The sequence below is a fragment of the Sparus aurata genome, chromosome 1 (genome assembly GCF_900880675.1).
Source record: "Sparus aurata chromosome 1, fSpaAur1.1, whole genome shotgun sequence".
Taxonomy (NCBI): domain Eukaryota; kingdom Metazoa; phylum Chordata; class Actinopteri; order Spariformes; family Sparidae; genus Sparus; species Sparus aurata.
Window position 1 is genome coordinate 23,016,719 of NC_044187.1, and position 14,991 is coordinate 23,031,709.

A 14,991-nucleotide genomic window follows, 5' to 3' on the forward strand; every position below is an offset into this window, starting at 1 on the left:
GAAGGCTGAGTCTTAAACCGACCAGTGGCTATTTGCTGCACGTCACCCCCCTCTCTCACTCCCATTTCTTTTCACATTCTAAACTATTCTAAAAAATTCTTGATTTTCCAGGGAAATTTCATGCTCAGTGGCGGACACATGAGTGCAAGCAAGAGAACCATTCAAAACGCAGATGTTGTCATCATACTAAAACTATTACATTGTGCATTTAACATGTAAGTCATAATGATACAGTGAAACAAACAACTGGTTTGTTGCCAGTTTAAAGCAGGACAGTCTGTTTATTGCAGACAGAGATGCTCCATGACTTCCCAGTTAGACTTAAAAGTAGGTTTTGATTTTAGGAAGTGATGGCATGCAAAGCTTTTCTGCAAGCAGAACCAAAGCTGCTGGACCAAAACAAATGAATCCCTGCTGTGAAAGATGTCTATCTGTCTCTCAAAGCCTGAGTTCAGAGCCTCACGCACAAACACAGCAAAGACTGTCTACTACTAACAGAAAATGCACTTGAGGCAATTGAAATGACAACTTACTTGACAGAGAGGGTGAAATCCCCCAGAGTGCTCTCGCTGTCTCGGATGATGAAGGCTCCATCCTTCTGTTTGCTCAGAAATTCCTCAGCTTGGACTCGATTCATGTTCCCATGAAACCATCTGTAAAAGTCAGTAGCACAGAAAAAAAAATGAAACCTGGACATTGATATGATGTCTGTCTTTTGAGGTCAGGGGTAGAGAGGGGTCTTGTAGGCAGAATCATAAACACAAAATTCAACCATCAACAAATCAAATATCTTGCCTTGTGTATAAAATGAATGTGCTCCATAAGTCCAAAGTCTCTGACCACTGGCTTTTGGGAGTGAACTAGATGCAATTAAACTGATAGCCTCTTCGACCAGCCTCAGCCTCATTTTTCTTTCATCCTGAACACAGTGAAGACATGTCCAGGTAATGCAGTCGATATCGGAATATCTGTCATGTGAGTTATTCATGAGCATTGATTTTAGCTACCTATTAACATTTGTTCAAAGAAGTAGAAGTTACCTGGCTGACTGAGTAATCCTGTTTACTGCAACATCCCCACCTGCACTCTGATGCGGAAGGCAGAGGCATCGGACAGACTGATATTGTAAACAAAGCCAAAGCTAAAATTCACTTCCTTGCACTTTCTCAGTATTGGGTTTTGCTTTGTTTTATTTTTTATGATAATTTTTTGGCTTATGTATGGCCTGTGGAGAAGTGGGCACTTTTTTGGAATAAACTCAATTGAATAGCATTATTTGTAGGAATTTGACTTTATTATATTACATTTTGCAATAATTTTGTATCACACGTTTGTTTGATCAATTTCTTTACAAAGTTGAACTACTTGCTCTGAAGAACTTAAACAAATTAGTTTTCTCTAGGGTATCTTTGCTGTAGATAAACTTGATCCAGCATCTCATAAATGACTCAAGAAGGTTTAATACAATTCTGGTGGAACGTAAGGGTAATGGTTTGGGCAATGTTAGTCTGAAGGGGCAGAAATCTAGCAATGTGATTCATAGATGGTCATTTACAGTATAAAGCCATTACATTTACAGCTCCTAGCACCTAAACTCTGAGGGAAGTAAGAGGGGATTTTCTTGAAAAAAAAAACAAAAAAAAAACAACAACAATGCATCCCTGACTGACAATTTCCTGTTGTCTATATTTCTTGCACCTCTTTTTTAGTGAGTCTGACCCTCCTGTAGCTTTGTGTACTCAGCAACAGTGACTGAGTGTGTTGTTGATCTTTGGCTGCATTCCAATCTAGGGGCTGAATTCTTTAAAAGACAAGGACTGAGAAGGTGTCTCGTACAGACAACCAGAAGGTCAGGCTAAACTTGCTTGAATATAATTCTCTAGTAGAGATCAGCACAAAGATGCATTTACACAGTTAACGTTTACTGTCGCCCAGGGGCACTGAGACGATCCATAAACTCACATTCCTTGGACCTGACAGGTTTGACTAGGCAACCGAGAGAGATGGGGGAGGTCTCATTTTACATGACACCTTAAAATCCGCGCACACATGGACAATAATACAGGGTTAAATACATATACATTGCCAAAAAAAGGAACTAAAAACTTCAACTAAAAGAATTTAACCAGAAGTTACCCTCAGGTAGCTGAGAAAGTGGTAGTTAAGTGCTATGACATCCTGACACATGTAGAGTTAATGGTCTGATGTTAACAATCATATGTTCCACAGCATGGCGAACCTCACCTCATTCTGGCTTGTGAACAACATGAGCCTGTCACGACCAATAGTGATACTGTCACCTGTTGCCGCTGAGTTTGTTTACCTTTGGAATGTTCCTGTTCCAAACAGGTGTTTTTGGAGCGTTCAACATATGCCACTTGTTTGACCATTTTTAATTGAGAACGTCAAAAGGAATAAGCTAATTCTCATTTCCTGTTTAAATATGTTTTATATCTTTTATTTACAGTGGCATGACTTTTTTGGAATCAGGGTTGTATGAGTGGTGAGTTTCTCGCTTTTGTCTCTATTGTTTGGTCTATGTACGCTGTTTCTGGTGAGCTGATGGGATTTCGCTGCTAGATTTGCGGCTACTGCTCTCAATTTTATGGAAGTAAGGATTGCAAGTTGAAGCCAGGACATGTGGTGGTGACGTAATGTTGCCAAACTAGAAATTGCTTCAAAAACATCATTGGAAACTGACTGTGTCCAACATATCTGGGTATTGAAAGACTGAATTTTCCTCGAACTAAATATCACAGGTAGCCTTGAAATGTGGACTTTGAAGTGAGCAGCCCCTGAACTGAGATTCAGCATGCAAGTGTGTTATCCTTGCAAAAGACTGCCAGCCTGTCCAGAATATGCCCCCCAAAACATCTGAAGAGGGGATTCAAACTGCTTTGCACTGGCAAAGAAGAATGACATTCAAAACCACAAGAAATCAAATAAAATCAAGTCAATTTTATTTATAAAGTCCAAATTCACAATCACATTGCTTCAGTGGGCTTTACGATCTGTACAGTGAATGACATCCTCTGTCCTGAGACCCTCAAGCAATAAAAACTAAACAATTAAATTAAGATGAAATGCCACTCAAAAAATCAGATGAAAACTAATACAAAATGCAATTGCAATACAATATAAAAAAAACTATAAAATATTATATACAGTAACATGCTTAAGCAGCTATAAAATAAATAGGAACATAAGGTGCGAGAGGATATGGTGCAGTATCAACAATACTATTTGCATTATTTGTGTGTTTTGGAGTAAGCACTATAAAGTCTGATGGCACCAGGAAGAAATGATTTCCTGTGCCGTTCCTTCAGGCAGCGGGGTCGAATGAGTCTGTTGCTGAAGCTGCTTTTAAGCTTGTCCAGAATTTTGTGGAGAGGGTGAGAGGCATTGTACATGATTGCCAGCATCCTGTCCTCCGACGGCACCATAAAGTGTCACGCTCAAATTATCGGGAAACTCATGGAATCAAGGTTTTATCATAATTGCCTCGCTCCATGACTCACAATGTGCTTTAAGGCCTTTTTCGCCACGTTTCCAAGAAACTGATGAGTGGGAGAGTTTCACTGTCAAGGATGAACAGAGGCAGTGTGGAGAATATCTAGTGCCACATTAAAGAAAGACGTCCTATTGGGAGACAGCTGAGTGAATATCACTTGACAATTGTCCGCATATTCACCCTCCTGGAGCTGAATAAAGTTGGAGATGGCAGATGTGGGTCAGTCATCAGTAGTGTCTGTAGCTTCAACAAGACATAGAGTCTATAGCCATGCTAGCAGCCTTCTGTACCTGGGTGCTTAAGATAAATGCAAACACAAATGCTACTGACAAAGCTCAGTGTTGGTGCAGGAGACAATGCTACTCCTGTCCTAACAAAGTAGCCGCTTTCCTGTTCTTACACGACTTTACACAACTGGCCAATCAGCTGTGTTTAATCCTATTATTTGCTCTAGGATGACCATACTTTCAAAGCTCCTAGCCAGGACCCTGAAGTGTATCATTGGTTCATGCACCAAAGGCGTGAGGGACAATTATTTTAGCACTAAACACACCCACCGAGCGCACCTTTTGTCACCATGGACGCCATGTGACGGGCTACTAAAAAAAGGAGTAAAGGCATTTCAGACAGCATGCGGTTTGGGCTTTGCTCTTTATGGCGTTCAGTGCAGGTACTAACAGGTTTCGGAGCGCAGCGGTGCTGTTTTTCGTGTTCTGTCTGAAAGCCCCATAAGCCCCCCAGAGCTCTGTAGAAAAGACTGACTTTATATATGGCATGCTAGATAAGGCTTAGCCTATATGACGCCTGTCTACGATACATTCATTGACTGTCACACATACAGATAAATTAGTGTTGACTTCAGATCCATAATGCATTGTTTATAAAAACAAGTTAAATATCATAATGATTATTTAAACTGTAATGAAAATCAGGGCAATCTGATAGTGAATGTTGAAAACCGGGATATTTTATAAGTTGCAGGACTTGGGACACCCAGTCAGTCTGCCTGGAAACCATAATTTAGTGTACCTAAGGTGGGTGGGTTTTTTTTTAATTTGATGTCAGCAGGCATTATCGCATTCTCACCATCAAAACAGGCACTTTGAGTCAAAGAGAAATCAATAGGGGTGAGACTTTATATTCAGCTGCTGTAGCGTACTGCAGTGCCACGGTGAAGAAAATTCAGCTTAGTCAAGGATAGACAACTGCACTCCCCTCCTCGCACTGGAGTAGATATTTTGTTAAGATGTGTCTGAATCATTAAATGACGTAAAAGTTGAATTATTTGTCAAATTCCACAACTTTTTACACATCTAAAATGATGAAGAAACATTGAAATCCCTGCCCTATACGCTGCCAGTGTCATGCAGTCATTTAATATACTTGTCTCTGGCTTTGTCCATATTATAAAAAAAGGCTGTGCTTTATGATGGTCCAGTTTAATTGCCTGATTCACAATGTATTATGAAATATCCAAAAATGGTCTCATTAGCCTTCAATGATAAGACACAAATTCAATTTTCCATTTCTTGGCTCAGTCATGCATTCATGCTATCTGGATTAATCTGATTCACTGTCACAAGTCTGTTGACATGTAAGATTTTTCCTGCTTGTAACAAATACCTTTAAAAAGATCAGAGCCAACAATGAAGAGCTCCTACTAACAAGTCTGATTTAAAAAAAAAAGGAAAAACGTGGTGAGCCACACCATTGTATGAGTGTTGTTTTTCTTCATATCTGGGGCCTCACTTATAAAAGCTTGCACACCCACACAAAGGCCTTGAAATGTGCTAAAGTCCCTTTCTAAGCACAATTTGGGATTTCTATCATGTGGTGCTGCATGATAGATGCACAGACTCTCACTGTGCTTGCACTATGAGAGGACTATGTGAATTAAATATTCATTAACATGTGATTTATAATATCCACCTGACGCCCAAACATCTTGTTTTCTGTGCCAGAAACATTGGTTTTCCTGGTCTTCCTCTCAGTCGTGGCCACGATTCACTGTAAAGAACCATCAATCAGACGGCTCATTTCCATGTGTGGCCATTCAAAAGGCACTTTGCATTGACCATCTATGATTGAAGCTTGGTGTGGAGTGGGCAGGGTAAGGGGCAGGAAATTCTACACTGGCAGGCGTACTTCAGGTTTTACTTATAAGAATACATTTTGGTGTTCGTACCTCCCCTCATTTGTAGATAAACAGACATTTTGTTTGGTTTTGCTGCAGAGTTTTATAAAATTGCGCCCCAGAGCATCACATTGTATTTTAATACTAGCATTTTACAAAGACACAATTAACTTTTGGGCTGCGCATTAAAGATTTATGTCTTACGTGCAGATTCCAAACCTCAATTTTTACCTTTTCAGTTCAAGTCTTGTTTACAATGCCAAAATTGATTTACAATGCCAAAAAAGTTGTCTATAGACAAATCGATCAGAAAAAGAATCAATAATGAAAAGAAATGGTCAGCTGACACAACACTACTCTGAAATGTTAGTTACTACCTTGAATCATGACTTACCCTCGTGGTTTAACTTGGACATAGTTCTTGGGAATCATGCCTTCTCTCCCGTTCTGCTCTGCTTTGAACCAGTTCTTGTCAGAATGATCACTCAATATCTGCAGAATTTAAGGAAAGAGAAGATAAATACACTGAAAGATTCCAGCGATTACAGCTGGTTCAATCATCCATTATGAAGTTGTTATTCATGGCTGACTGAACTATAAAATTTCAGAGCCGCTGCAAATTAGACAGCCTGGTCAAAAAGGAAGTTTTAGTCTGACAATTCACAGACAGCTAGTTCACCCACAGTCCCCTGCTGGACTTTAAATCTTTGCTGGGACTGAGATGTTTTTTAGAGGTGAGTGAGTCTTATAGACATGAAAACAAAGTGAGGCAGATAGTCTGGTTTCAGAAAGTAGCCATCAGAAAGTCAGACAACCTGAACAGCTTCATCTCCCAACTCCCATCCAGATAATGAGTGTTTATGTGAGTGAGTGCAACCAAATTCACTCTCACACCAACTCATAGAAGAGTTTCTATTAAGGTTGGGAATGAAAGGGATGTTTTCATGCTTAAAATTAATTGAGAAATGTAGCCCACCGAGAAATATCACATACTGTTGATAGAACCTAATATTTTGAAGAAAAAGGAGCTAAAAGACGTATCCAGGACTGTGTGGTTACTAGTACAAAAATGTTTTTCACATCATATAAGGAAGAAACAGCAGAATATGTATAAGAGAAGCCTTATTTGTATAAATTAAACCAGTCGATGTTGTAAGTCAATGCTAATTTTCTAAATGCTGTTTCAAATTAGTCCTTTCAACTTGGCGGGGCGTCTCTTACACAGGATGAGTGGTGTGCTTCCAGCTGTGATGCAAATTAAAGTCATATATTAACATCAACGCAGACAGGTCTCACTGTGCATGAAAATCCAACAGTAGCAAAGATGTGAGGTCTGAAAATGTATCCACTGTCTTTATCTGATTAAATGTTTTTTTACCTAAAGCAAAACACACACACAAAAATCACACATCCTCACACACAGTCTTTGCCAGTTTCAGATGCCCAGTGCCCACATTGTGTTAATTGCAAATGTACTTGTGTATGCCATTCTTGTCGGCGAGTCAGGTGTATCAAATAATCAAGTAAGTTTATCTGCTGCTCCTCATGCGCACTGCTTGAGGATCCCTGCAGGTAATGGCAGCTAAGGATCACATAACTATCCCTCAGCAAAGACAAGTGCCACTGTTTAACAGCAATGCTGCAGGTTCAGGTGCACCTGGACCCTTAAAGGGAATGGGAGATTACACTCGGATTGGTTACATTTAAGTTATGCCCAAAACACACCCATAAACGCCTCAGACCATGGCCATGTTTGCCATAGTTTGAATATGGCCCATCAGCTGCATTGACAGCTGGAACCACAGGCTGAAGCCTGGCTGCAGCCTGTGTGCGGTTGAGTAAACAAACATCTTGTTCCAATGTTGAAAAGGAGGAAAACAAATTGAACTAAATACAACTGTAACTGTTCAGGCAAAGAAGATCACCGTACACACATGATTAAGGAAAAAGTAGTTCTATTTTAGGTGAGTGTTAATAAGGGTCACGTATGTGTCTACTAGGAAATGATAACACAGATCCCCCCAATTCTTTTTTCCTAATCACATGTTAACTTGCCCACGTATTTATTCCAAAAAACAGGGATGCCCAAGGCTTGTTCCAAGCTCATGGTATCTCCCTTCCCATGAATAGAACATCTGCATACGCTTGCCCCAATTTCTGAGCAGCGCACGCTCCGACATGGAAGAATTTAGAAATATGGAACTATAGAAAAAAGATGTTGATTCATGTGAGTCGGAGACGGAAATCATACAGTAAAAGTTGAAAGATGTTGTACTCTCTCTTCAACCCTCTCAATTATTGCACCTGTTGCATCCTGTGTGGTAATTACTGCTTGGAATGAATAGCCTATATCTACTATTGTCTCAGCGAGTAGCAGGTGTGTGTTTACATGAGTGTGATATGTGCCGGCTCATGTGTTTCTCTAGACGTCAGCTGCTGCATTTGTGTGTTTGGTTGCGCCTCTGCTCCGCCACCGTCTGTCTTTGCAGCATGTAAATGTCAGGGTCAGTCTCTCTCTGGAAAATGATTGCCATCCAACTACTCACAGGCTGAAAAATATTCATGACACTTAACCGGCAAGAATGAATGACCTTGTTTCATAAGACTGGCTCCAAGAAATGATTAATAAATATCCAAAACTGGGTCATATCCCTTGAGCGACTGTAATGATGTGGATAAATTAATTCCACACTGTGTGGGTTTCGCCAACATCCCATAATATATACAATTACAACCAATTTACACCCACTCACACAGGCACAAGCACATATGGCCTGCCAAAAATGCTGACTCACTCAGTCAGTTTCTCTGATGAGCTGAATGCTGTCTTTGAAGAGATGACGCCACACAAAAGGACTGATCAAGCTGGATGGTTATTTATGTAAACCTGACTGACACCACTGAGCCACAGTGGTTGAGCTGGATAAGACTTCATGCTGCAGGGCTTTGAGACACCATGGCTCAGAGATCGCTATGAATGTATCCGTGTTTATGTGTGCGCATGATTTTTTTTTTTTTTTACAAATTTGTGGTCGAGAGGAAATGAGAAATAATTCTGGAGGAAGCATTAGGTTATAAGAACGTTGACATAACACTGCGATTTGTTGCTAAAGACTATAATGAGATTGCAATCACTACACAAAGTTGCTTTAAGCAGGGAGAAGGAAGTCCGTCCAACATAAAGAAGCGTTTCAGTACAAATATGTGAGTTCCTGCCTCTATGGCCCCGAGCAGTTGAGGAGGTTCGAGCATAAGATAAAGATGCCTCCCTGCCACTGTATTCAGAATCTGCCAACACAACCTTCCACCCTCAAAGACAAGCATTTACAACAATCTATGGTTACAACATACCAGTACAGTTTGTATTGCTGTCTTTATATTGTTCATGAAAACACAATGCCTGACAGGGGGTCCTAATGTGGTTGACAAGAAGACGTTCCACCCTAAGTTTTGGTCACACATAATTATTCATGCCCTCCCCCACCTTTGTCCCTCTTTTACCTGAACAAGGAGGGAGGGAAGATCAGGTGAGTGGAGAGGATTGAGAACAGGGAGAGGAAAACAGAATGGGATTTTCGAATACTATATGGGGGGGCTTAAAACTCCTGAATATAGAAAAGGTCAAGGACAGGATTACAGACATCAATTACTGAGAAGGAATTTCTAGACAGAGTGAAAAAAAGGTAGCCTCCTCACTACTGTTTTTTTTCTTTTTGGATGGTTTGGTTAATGGTCACGCACTGTATTCCCTGAATGTTGTAACAAGTCCGCGGTAAGTAAAAGACACAGCAGTTTGGCTGCAGTTCATTAGCAGGCTATGTCAGTTCAGGGCTCTGCTTGGAATCAGTCAGGGTGCTCATTAAATATGACTCAGTTCTTGGTTCTGAAATCCATGGCTTAGGAAAAGCAATTTTAAAATAGGTGTGGCAAATAATCAATGTAGTGAATATAAATTAATGCAATTAATATTTATATGTGTAAATATATAAATATGTTGTGCAGCTGCTCCTGGTAAAAAAAACATCATATTATTATTCAACCTTTACCATAGGGTTGTCACATTATAACACATACATATTATAATATTACATGTCAGTCATCCTGATACCATCCTGTTAATTATAGTCAGAACTTGAATTAACATGAAATACTAATGGATCTTGATGGCGAGAGATACACAAATACGTTTTTGTGCTGCTGGAGGATCGCTGCAGATAATATCATCAATATGCATCCCAACCGATATTGATCGGAAATATTTTATGACCCGTGCTACCTGATCAGCACATCACCAAACATGCACAGACATGCCGCAGAACTCCTCATCTCCCTCAGTAAAATATCAGTGTATTTTCTCTTATGCAGTCAAACAGAGTTCTTGATGAGCCAGATGACTGTTAAACAAGGGGAACAGAGGGTCCAGCAGTCAAGGACAACATCCCTGTTCCTTAGCAAAGATGAAGATACTGTTTATTATCAGTACCAGGTACTGCTGCACCTGGCTCTTAAAGGGAGTTAAAGATGATGCTTGGATTAGAATTACTGATGTATGGGCAAAACACACCCATGACTAATTCAGAGCTGTGCTCAAATATTGTTCAGTCAGTCGGCACAGAGTTTGAAAGAGGCAATCATCAAACAATTGTCTCTGGGCTCCATGCTGCGTTCTACGGTGCATTCATGACCTCAAATGTGATACACCACGTAAAAATGTGTATATGTGCTCATTTTTGGTATCAAAATGGTGTAACAGTTAACTGTGAGGACTTTAAGGGGTTTGGCGACTTCATTACCACAGCAGGGTCTATCTGAGTAATGTTGGTAAAAAAAATATTTTTGGTTCTAAATCTGTTCATTACCAATTATTTGGTCAAATTCAAGAAGGTGCAAAAAACAAATTTTGCATTTAGACTGCATGTTGTTATTCATGATTTCATAGATTTGAATGAGAAACACTAATATGATCTCAACCTTGTGACAATTGTGCCCGACTGGACGAATCGCACTAAGAAAGATAAGACCCAAAGCTAGAGAAGAAGACTGCCTATTTGTTGAATCTAATCTCTTGCCTGAATCCAAACTATCTGTGCACATTATCTTTAAAGCAGTGCAGAGCATCTCATCAAGGTTAGTCTGCAGCAAAAAAGGCAGATTGTTTTGTTTGCTACTTGCCTAACACCATTTGTTATCTGTTTGTTGTTGCCACACCTGCTCACGTGCAAATATTCAGTCGCTGATAAGTTTGATATTCGGCAAAAGTAGTCTGGCCCCTTTTGATTTAGTAACAAGAACCATAAACTTTGTTAACATAGTAAGCGTACTCTTATAAAGCAGCATAATAGAGCAAAACAGAGTGTTCCATATATAGAAATAAAATAACATGTTGCCTTTGAAAATCATGTTGGAAAATTGAACAAGTGAATACCAATTTGTGCTATCCTGTTATTTTCTCAACAATCAAGCCGAGAGGATAAAAGCAATTGAAGTGCAAATTAAATAGTCAGTGTGCGTATGCAGCCACATTGCCCTTCTCTGATGTCCTAAACTCACTAATTTGACACTCACCCTACTCAGTGGTGCCTTCACAACCGTTTGTGTGTGTTTATTCAAAATATGTATTATGTCAGAACAGAGGAAACTAGAGTGGAACCCAGTACATCATATAACTCTGCTGAGGCCCAACAGTTCCCTTCTATTCTCACTCATACATACCGGCCACCTGTATATGTTAGATTTTTTTCATCAAGACCAAAAGTTAATGGGGTCTATTCTTGGCCCGAGACACATCCTCTATCCAAGTTTCACGGTGATCTGTAGTTTTTGTGTAATACTGCTGATGAACCAACCGACAAAGCAAAAGAAATACATGGAAACAAGTGAAGACGTAACTTCTTGGCGGAGATAATTACTAGATTAAAAACAGAGGAGACCTGTCCCTCACACTGATAACCATTTACCGATCCACATAACTGAATACGGCTGCTGCTGGCCTGTAATTTCATATTTGACGGTGGAGCACTCTATTTAAGTTAAAAGGCAACCCGCTGTCTCCCCCCTTCTTCTGTCTCCTCCACAGCTTCTGCCCCGTCACCCACCTCTCCCTTTCTTACTCCTTCCCTCTCTGTTCCTCTCCTTCTCTCTCCCTCAGTCTCTCCCTCTCTCTCAACCCCACCATTGAGTCCAGGTCTGCTCGCATTTCCACTAGTTTCCAAGGCAGTGTTTGCTCATGGGGGCAAATGTTGGCTCTGGTGAATAAATTAATCAAGGAGTATGGTCTAGACCTGCTCAATTTGGAAAGTGATATGAGATGACTTTTTTTGTTAATTGGGACTAAACAAATAAAGATTGATTGATTGATTGATTGATTGATTGATTGAATTAATGATTGGAGTTGATTGGATCACATCACTTAGTAGTTTTAGAAATGGAAACGCAAAATCTCTCAACCCTGTGTCATGTCTATTTCAAAGCATGAATAAGAAAAATCTGGGCTAGCTTGTGGGGCGGCTGTAGCTCAGCGGGTAGAGCAGGTCAGCTAGTGATCGGAAGGTCACTGGTTCAAATTCCAGCTATGGGCTGAGCTGATGTCGAAGTGTCCTTGAGCAAGTTACTGAACCCCAGATTGCTGCTGATGTGCGATTGGCAGCTTGCATGCCAACCTATGCTATCAGTGAGGGCCCTGCAATGAGCTTGCAAATTGTCCAGGGTGTACCCTGCCCTCGCCCGGAGAAAGCTGGGATTGGTTCCAGCAAGAAACCCTGCGACACCATAAAGGGATAAAGCGGTTACAGACAATGGATGGATGTTCTGGCTTGTTATCTGTGTCCAAAAAAGGACAACTTTGCACTGTGATTACTTTGATTCTGCCTCCTCTTTGATCATTTGACAAAAAAAACTGCCTCAGACTGAATAAAAATACATAAAACCATGCACCAAATCAATTATTGCTTATAACATGTGATAAGTTGTCCTCAATATTAGGATTAATTCCCCTTCAGAGTGCATTATCAATATGAATGTAGAAAGCTATAATAAAAAAAAAAATCTACTTAGCTAACATCTCAACAGAAAGTGCCCCAAATGTCTGAATGTTATGTAAGATAGACTTGACCAGCAGCTTTCCCACCTACCAAGGCACCACAACAAGTAGTTACAAGTACATTCCAACACCAAATACGGTAAATAATGTTTCAGAATGACCAATCAAACTTCAAACGTATAGCTGCTAGGGCTGTTAAAAACGGCTTATGAGAGTTACGAGTTCACTCAGCTTTAACAGAGTGTTGGTTAGATCAGATTTGAACGACAATGCTGGCAACGCAAGCAAACAAGCTCTAAAGTGATTGGTGCACCACAGCAAGTGCAACACCTTTGTCCTAATAAACCTAATTGATTCCTAATGTTCTTGAGAGAAAAAGCAAAAGTGTTCTTACTTTGACAGTAATGTTTTGTAATGTAGGACACAATCACAGATAATCAGAAGATGAGTTGAGGTCATTTAAGGAAAACCAAGATCAACTGTGTGGTGCGGGATGAGGCATGACATCTAGACTTTGTCCAGACTTTGTCAAAGCAGTAGGAGCAAAACCACAGAGGCTGTTGTTCCTCCAGAAAGTCTCTGTTTAAAAGACATAATATATCACACACAGAGGTCTTCACCATCGAGTAAGTGATCAGAGCGGAAACTCTGTCCTTATCCCGAGTTTGAGTGTTCCCGATGAGTATGAATAGGTGTTTGATATGACAAAAACCCCATCTGTTTCCATGCTGTCAAACAAATAAATGCTTTCCCAGCCACAAATCCAGCTAGTACAGCACTTCAGAAAATGATATATCTTCGGAAGTACGTTGCAATCTGTGTTACAGGCTCATGATTCACATACAAATGGTCGTCAATTTTGAATGTTCCTCCAGATATCCCTCAAATCATAACTTGAGGGTGAGTTAAGATACAAACATGCCACATATTCACAGTGTATAGCGCTTGCATGCAATCTTACAAGACATGGTTACATGACATAGGCCGTCAGAGGACCAACAATCATAAACTAAAGTTTGAAAACACTCTTTACACTTCACACACTGTCGTTGATGATTCCTTTTTTTTTTTTTTTTTTTTCCGGGTGTGTAGTAGAAAGCTCTCCTGTCCACTTTGCCAAAACACACAACAAATAAAACGCTGACAACAAACTTCCAGCAGAGGTACAAAAGCTGCAAATGTCTTCGACCAATAACACTCGCGCAGCTAAAAGCCCAACAGGATCCTGCTTGAAGATGTCCTCAACATGTTATCTTCATTCAATGCCACTAAGCCCGAAAAGAAATAGACAGCTCAAGTAAGAATTAAAAGAACATCTGACATTTGATTTTCATTTTATTTTGTTTGCTTAGCCCACATTCGTCTTTTTTTATACAAATCTATAATCACAAAAGCACTATCTCAACACTTGACCCCGTCAAATCGACACAAAAAACAGTTTTAATGGTGTCTCCAGCTCTATAATTAAAACGTCAATAACAACGATAAGGATTTAACGGCTTGACCTCCATGTCACAGGATGAATGTGACTGTATTCCCGGCCAAAAGTGTGCTTTCTGGCTGCTCATGAACAAGGCCGTAGGAGGGAAAATATTATATTAGGAGAGAGTGTGTTTTGACATTAACTGAGAGGAAATTCATTGAACATTCAGGAGCTGAACTTTCAGTCAGTGGTTGAAAGTGTACCTGTGTAACCCACCTCATGCTGTGTTACCATCTTCACGCGAGTATTTCTAAAATACATGCATGTAGTGGGTTGTAGTAGTAGTTAACTTCCTGTCAGAGCACTGAAACGCCATGCCAGGTACAAGCTTAAGTGCTGCAGTAGGAGGAGTTAACATTATGAGAGTTTGCCCATTCAGTCTTTCTGTGTTTTGTGGACTTCAGCAGGCAGCCCCAGTGACCCCAGTGTCTGCTGGTAAAGAGGGAGCTTAGCCCGGAAGGCAAGATTACTGATTAACCAGTCGATCTGCATGCAACCCCTCACCTAAAAAAATGTAGAAGTTTATTAAAAGTATGGCTTGCAATTCCAAGAATGTACATGTGTCCTGGACCACAATGAGGGACTGCCTACTCCAGAAACACCATCAGATTCTTTACTATTTGGGCCTTGTTGTTAATTCAGCAAATATTATAGATATTTTTGTAGAGATTGTGGATTGTAGGTATGAAGTGACGGCTTAGAACCGTCCACTTGTGATCAGATCACTCAGGAAGGATGTTTAATATCAGATCTGAATTCCCTCTTTTTGTCTCGGGCTCGATCACACAAGTATTGATCACAAGCAGAAACACAGGAAAAACATC

The 14,991-nt window shown here is 40.2% G+C and overlaps 1 protein-coding gene across 1 annotated transcript in view; it reads right to left on the minus strand.

Moving 5' to 3' along the window:
* The window catches only part of grb2a (growth factor receptor-bound protein 2a), a 31,129-nt gene that overhangs the window by 6,848 nt on the left and 9,290 nt on the right, over positions 1 to 14,991 (minus strand). The window contains exons 2-3 of the mRNA XM_030417329.1: positions 6,040 to 6,137; positions 534 to 653 (exon numbers count right to left, since the gene is read on the minus strand). Coding sequence (XP_030273189.1) covers positions 534 to 653; positions 6,040 to 6,137 — 218 coding nt within the window. The remainder of the gene's footprint in view (positions 1 to 533; positions 654 to 6,039; positions 6,138 to 14,991) is intronic.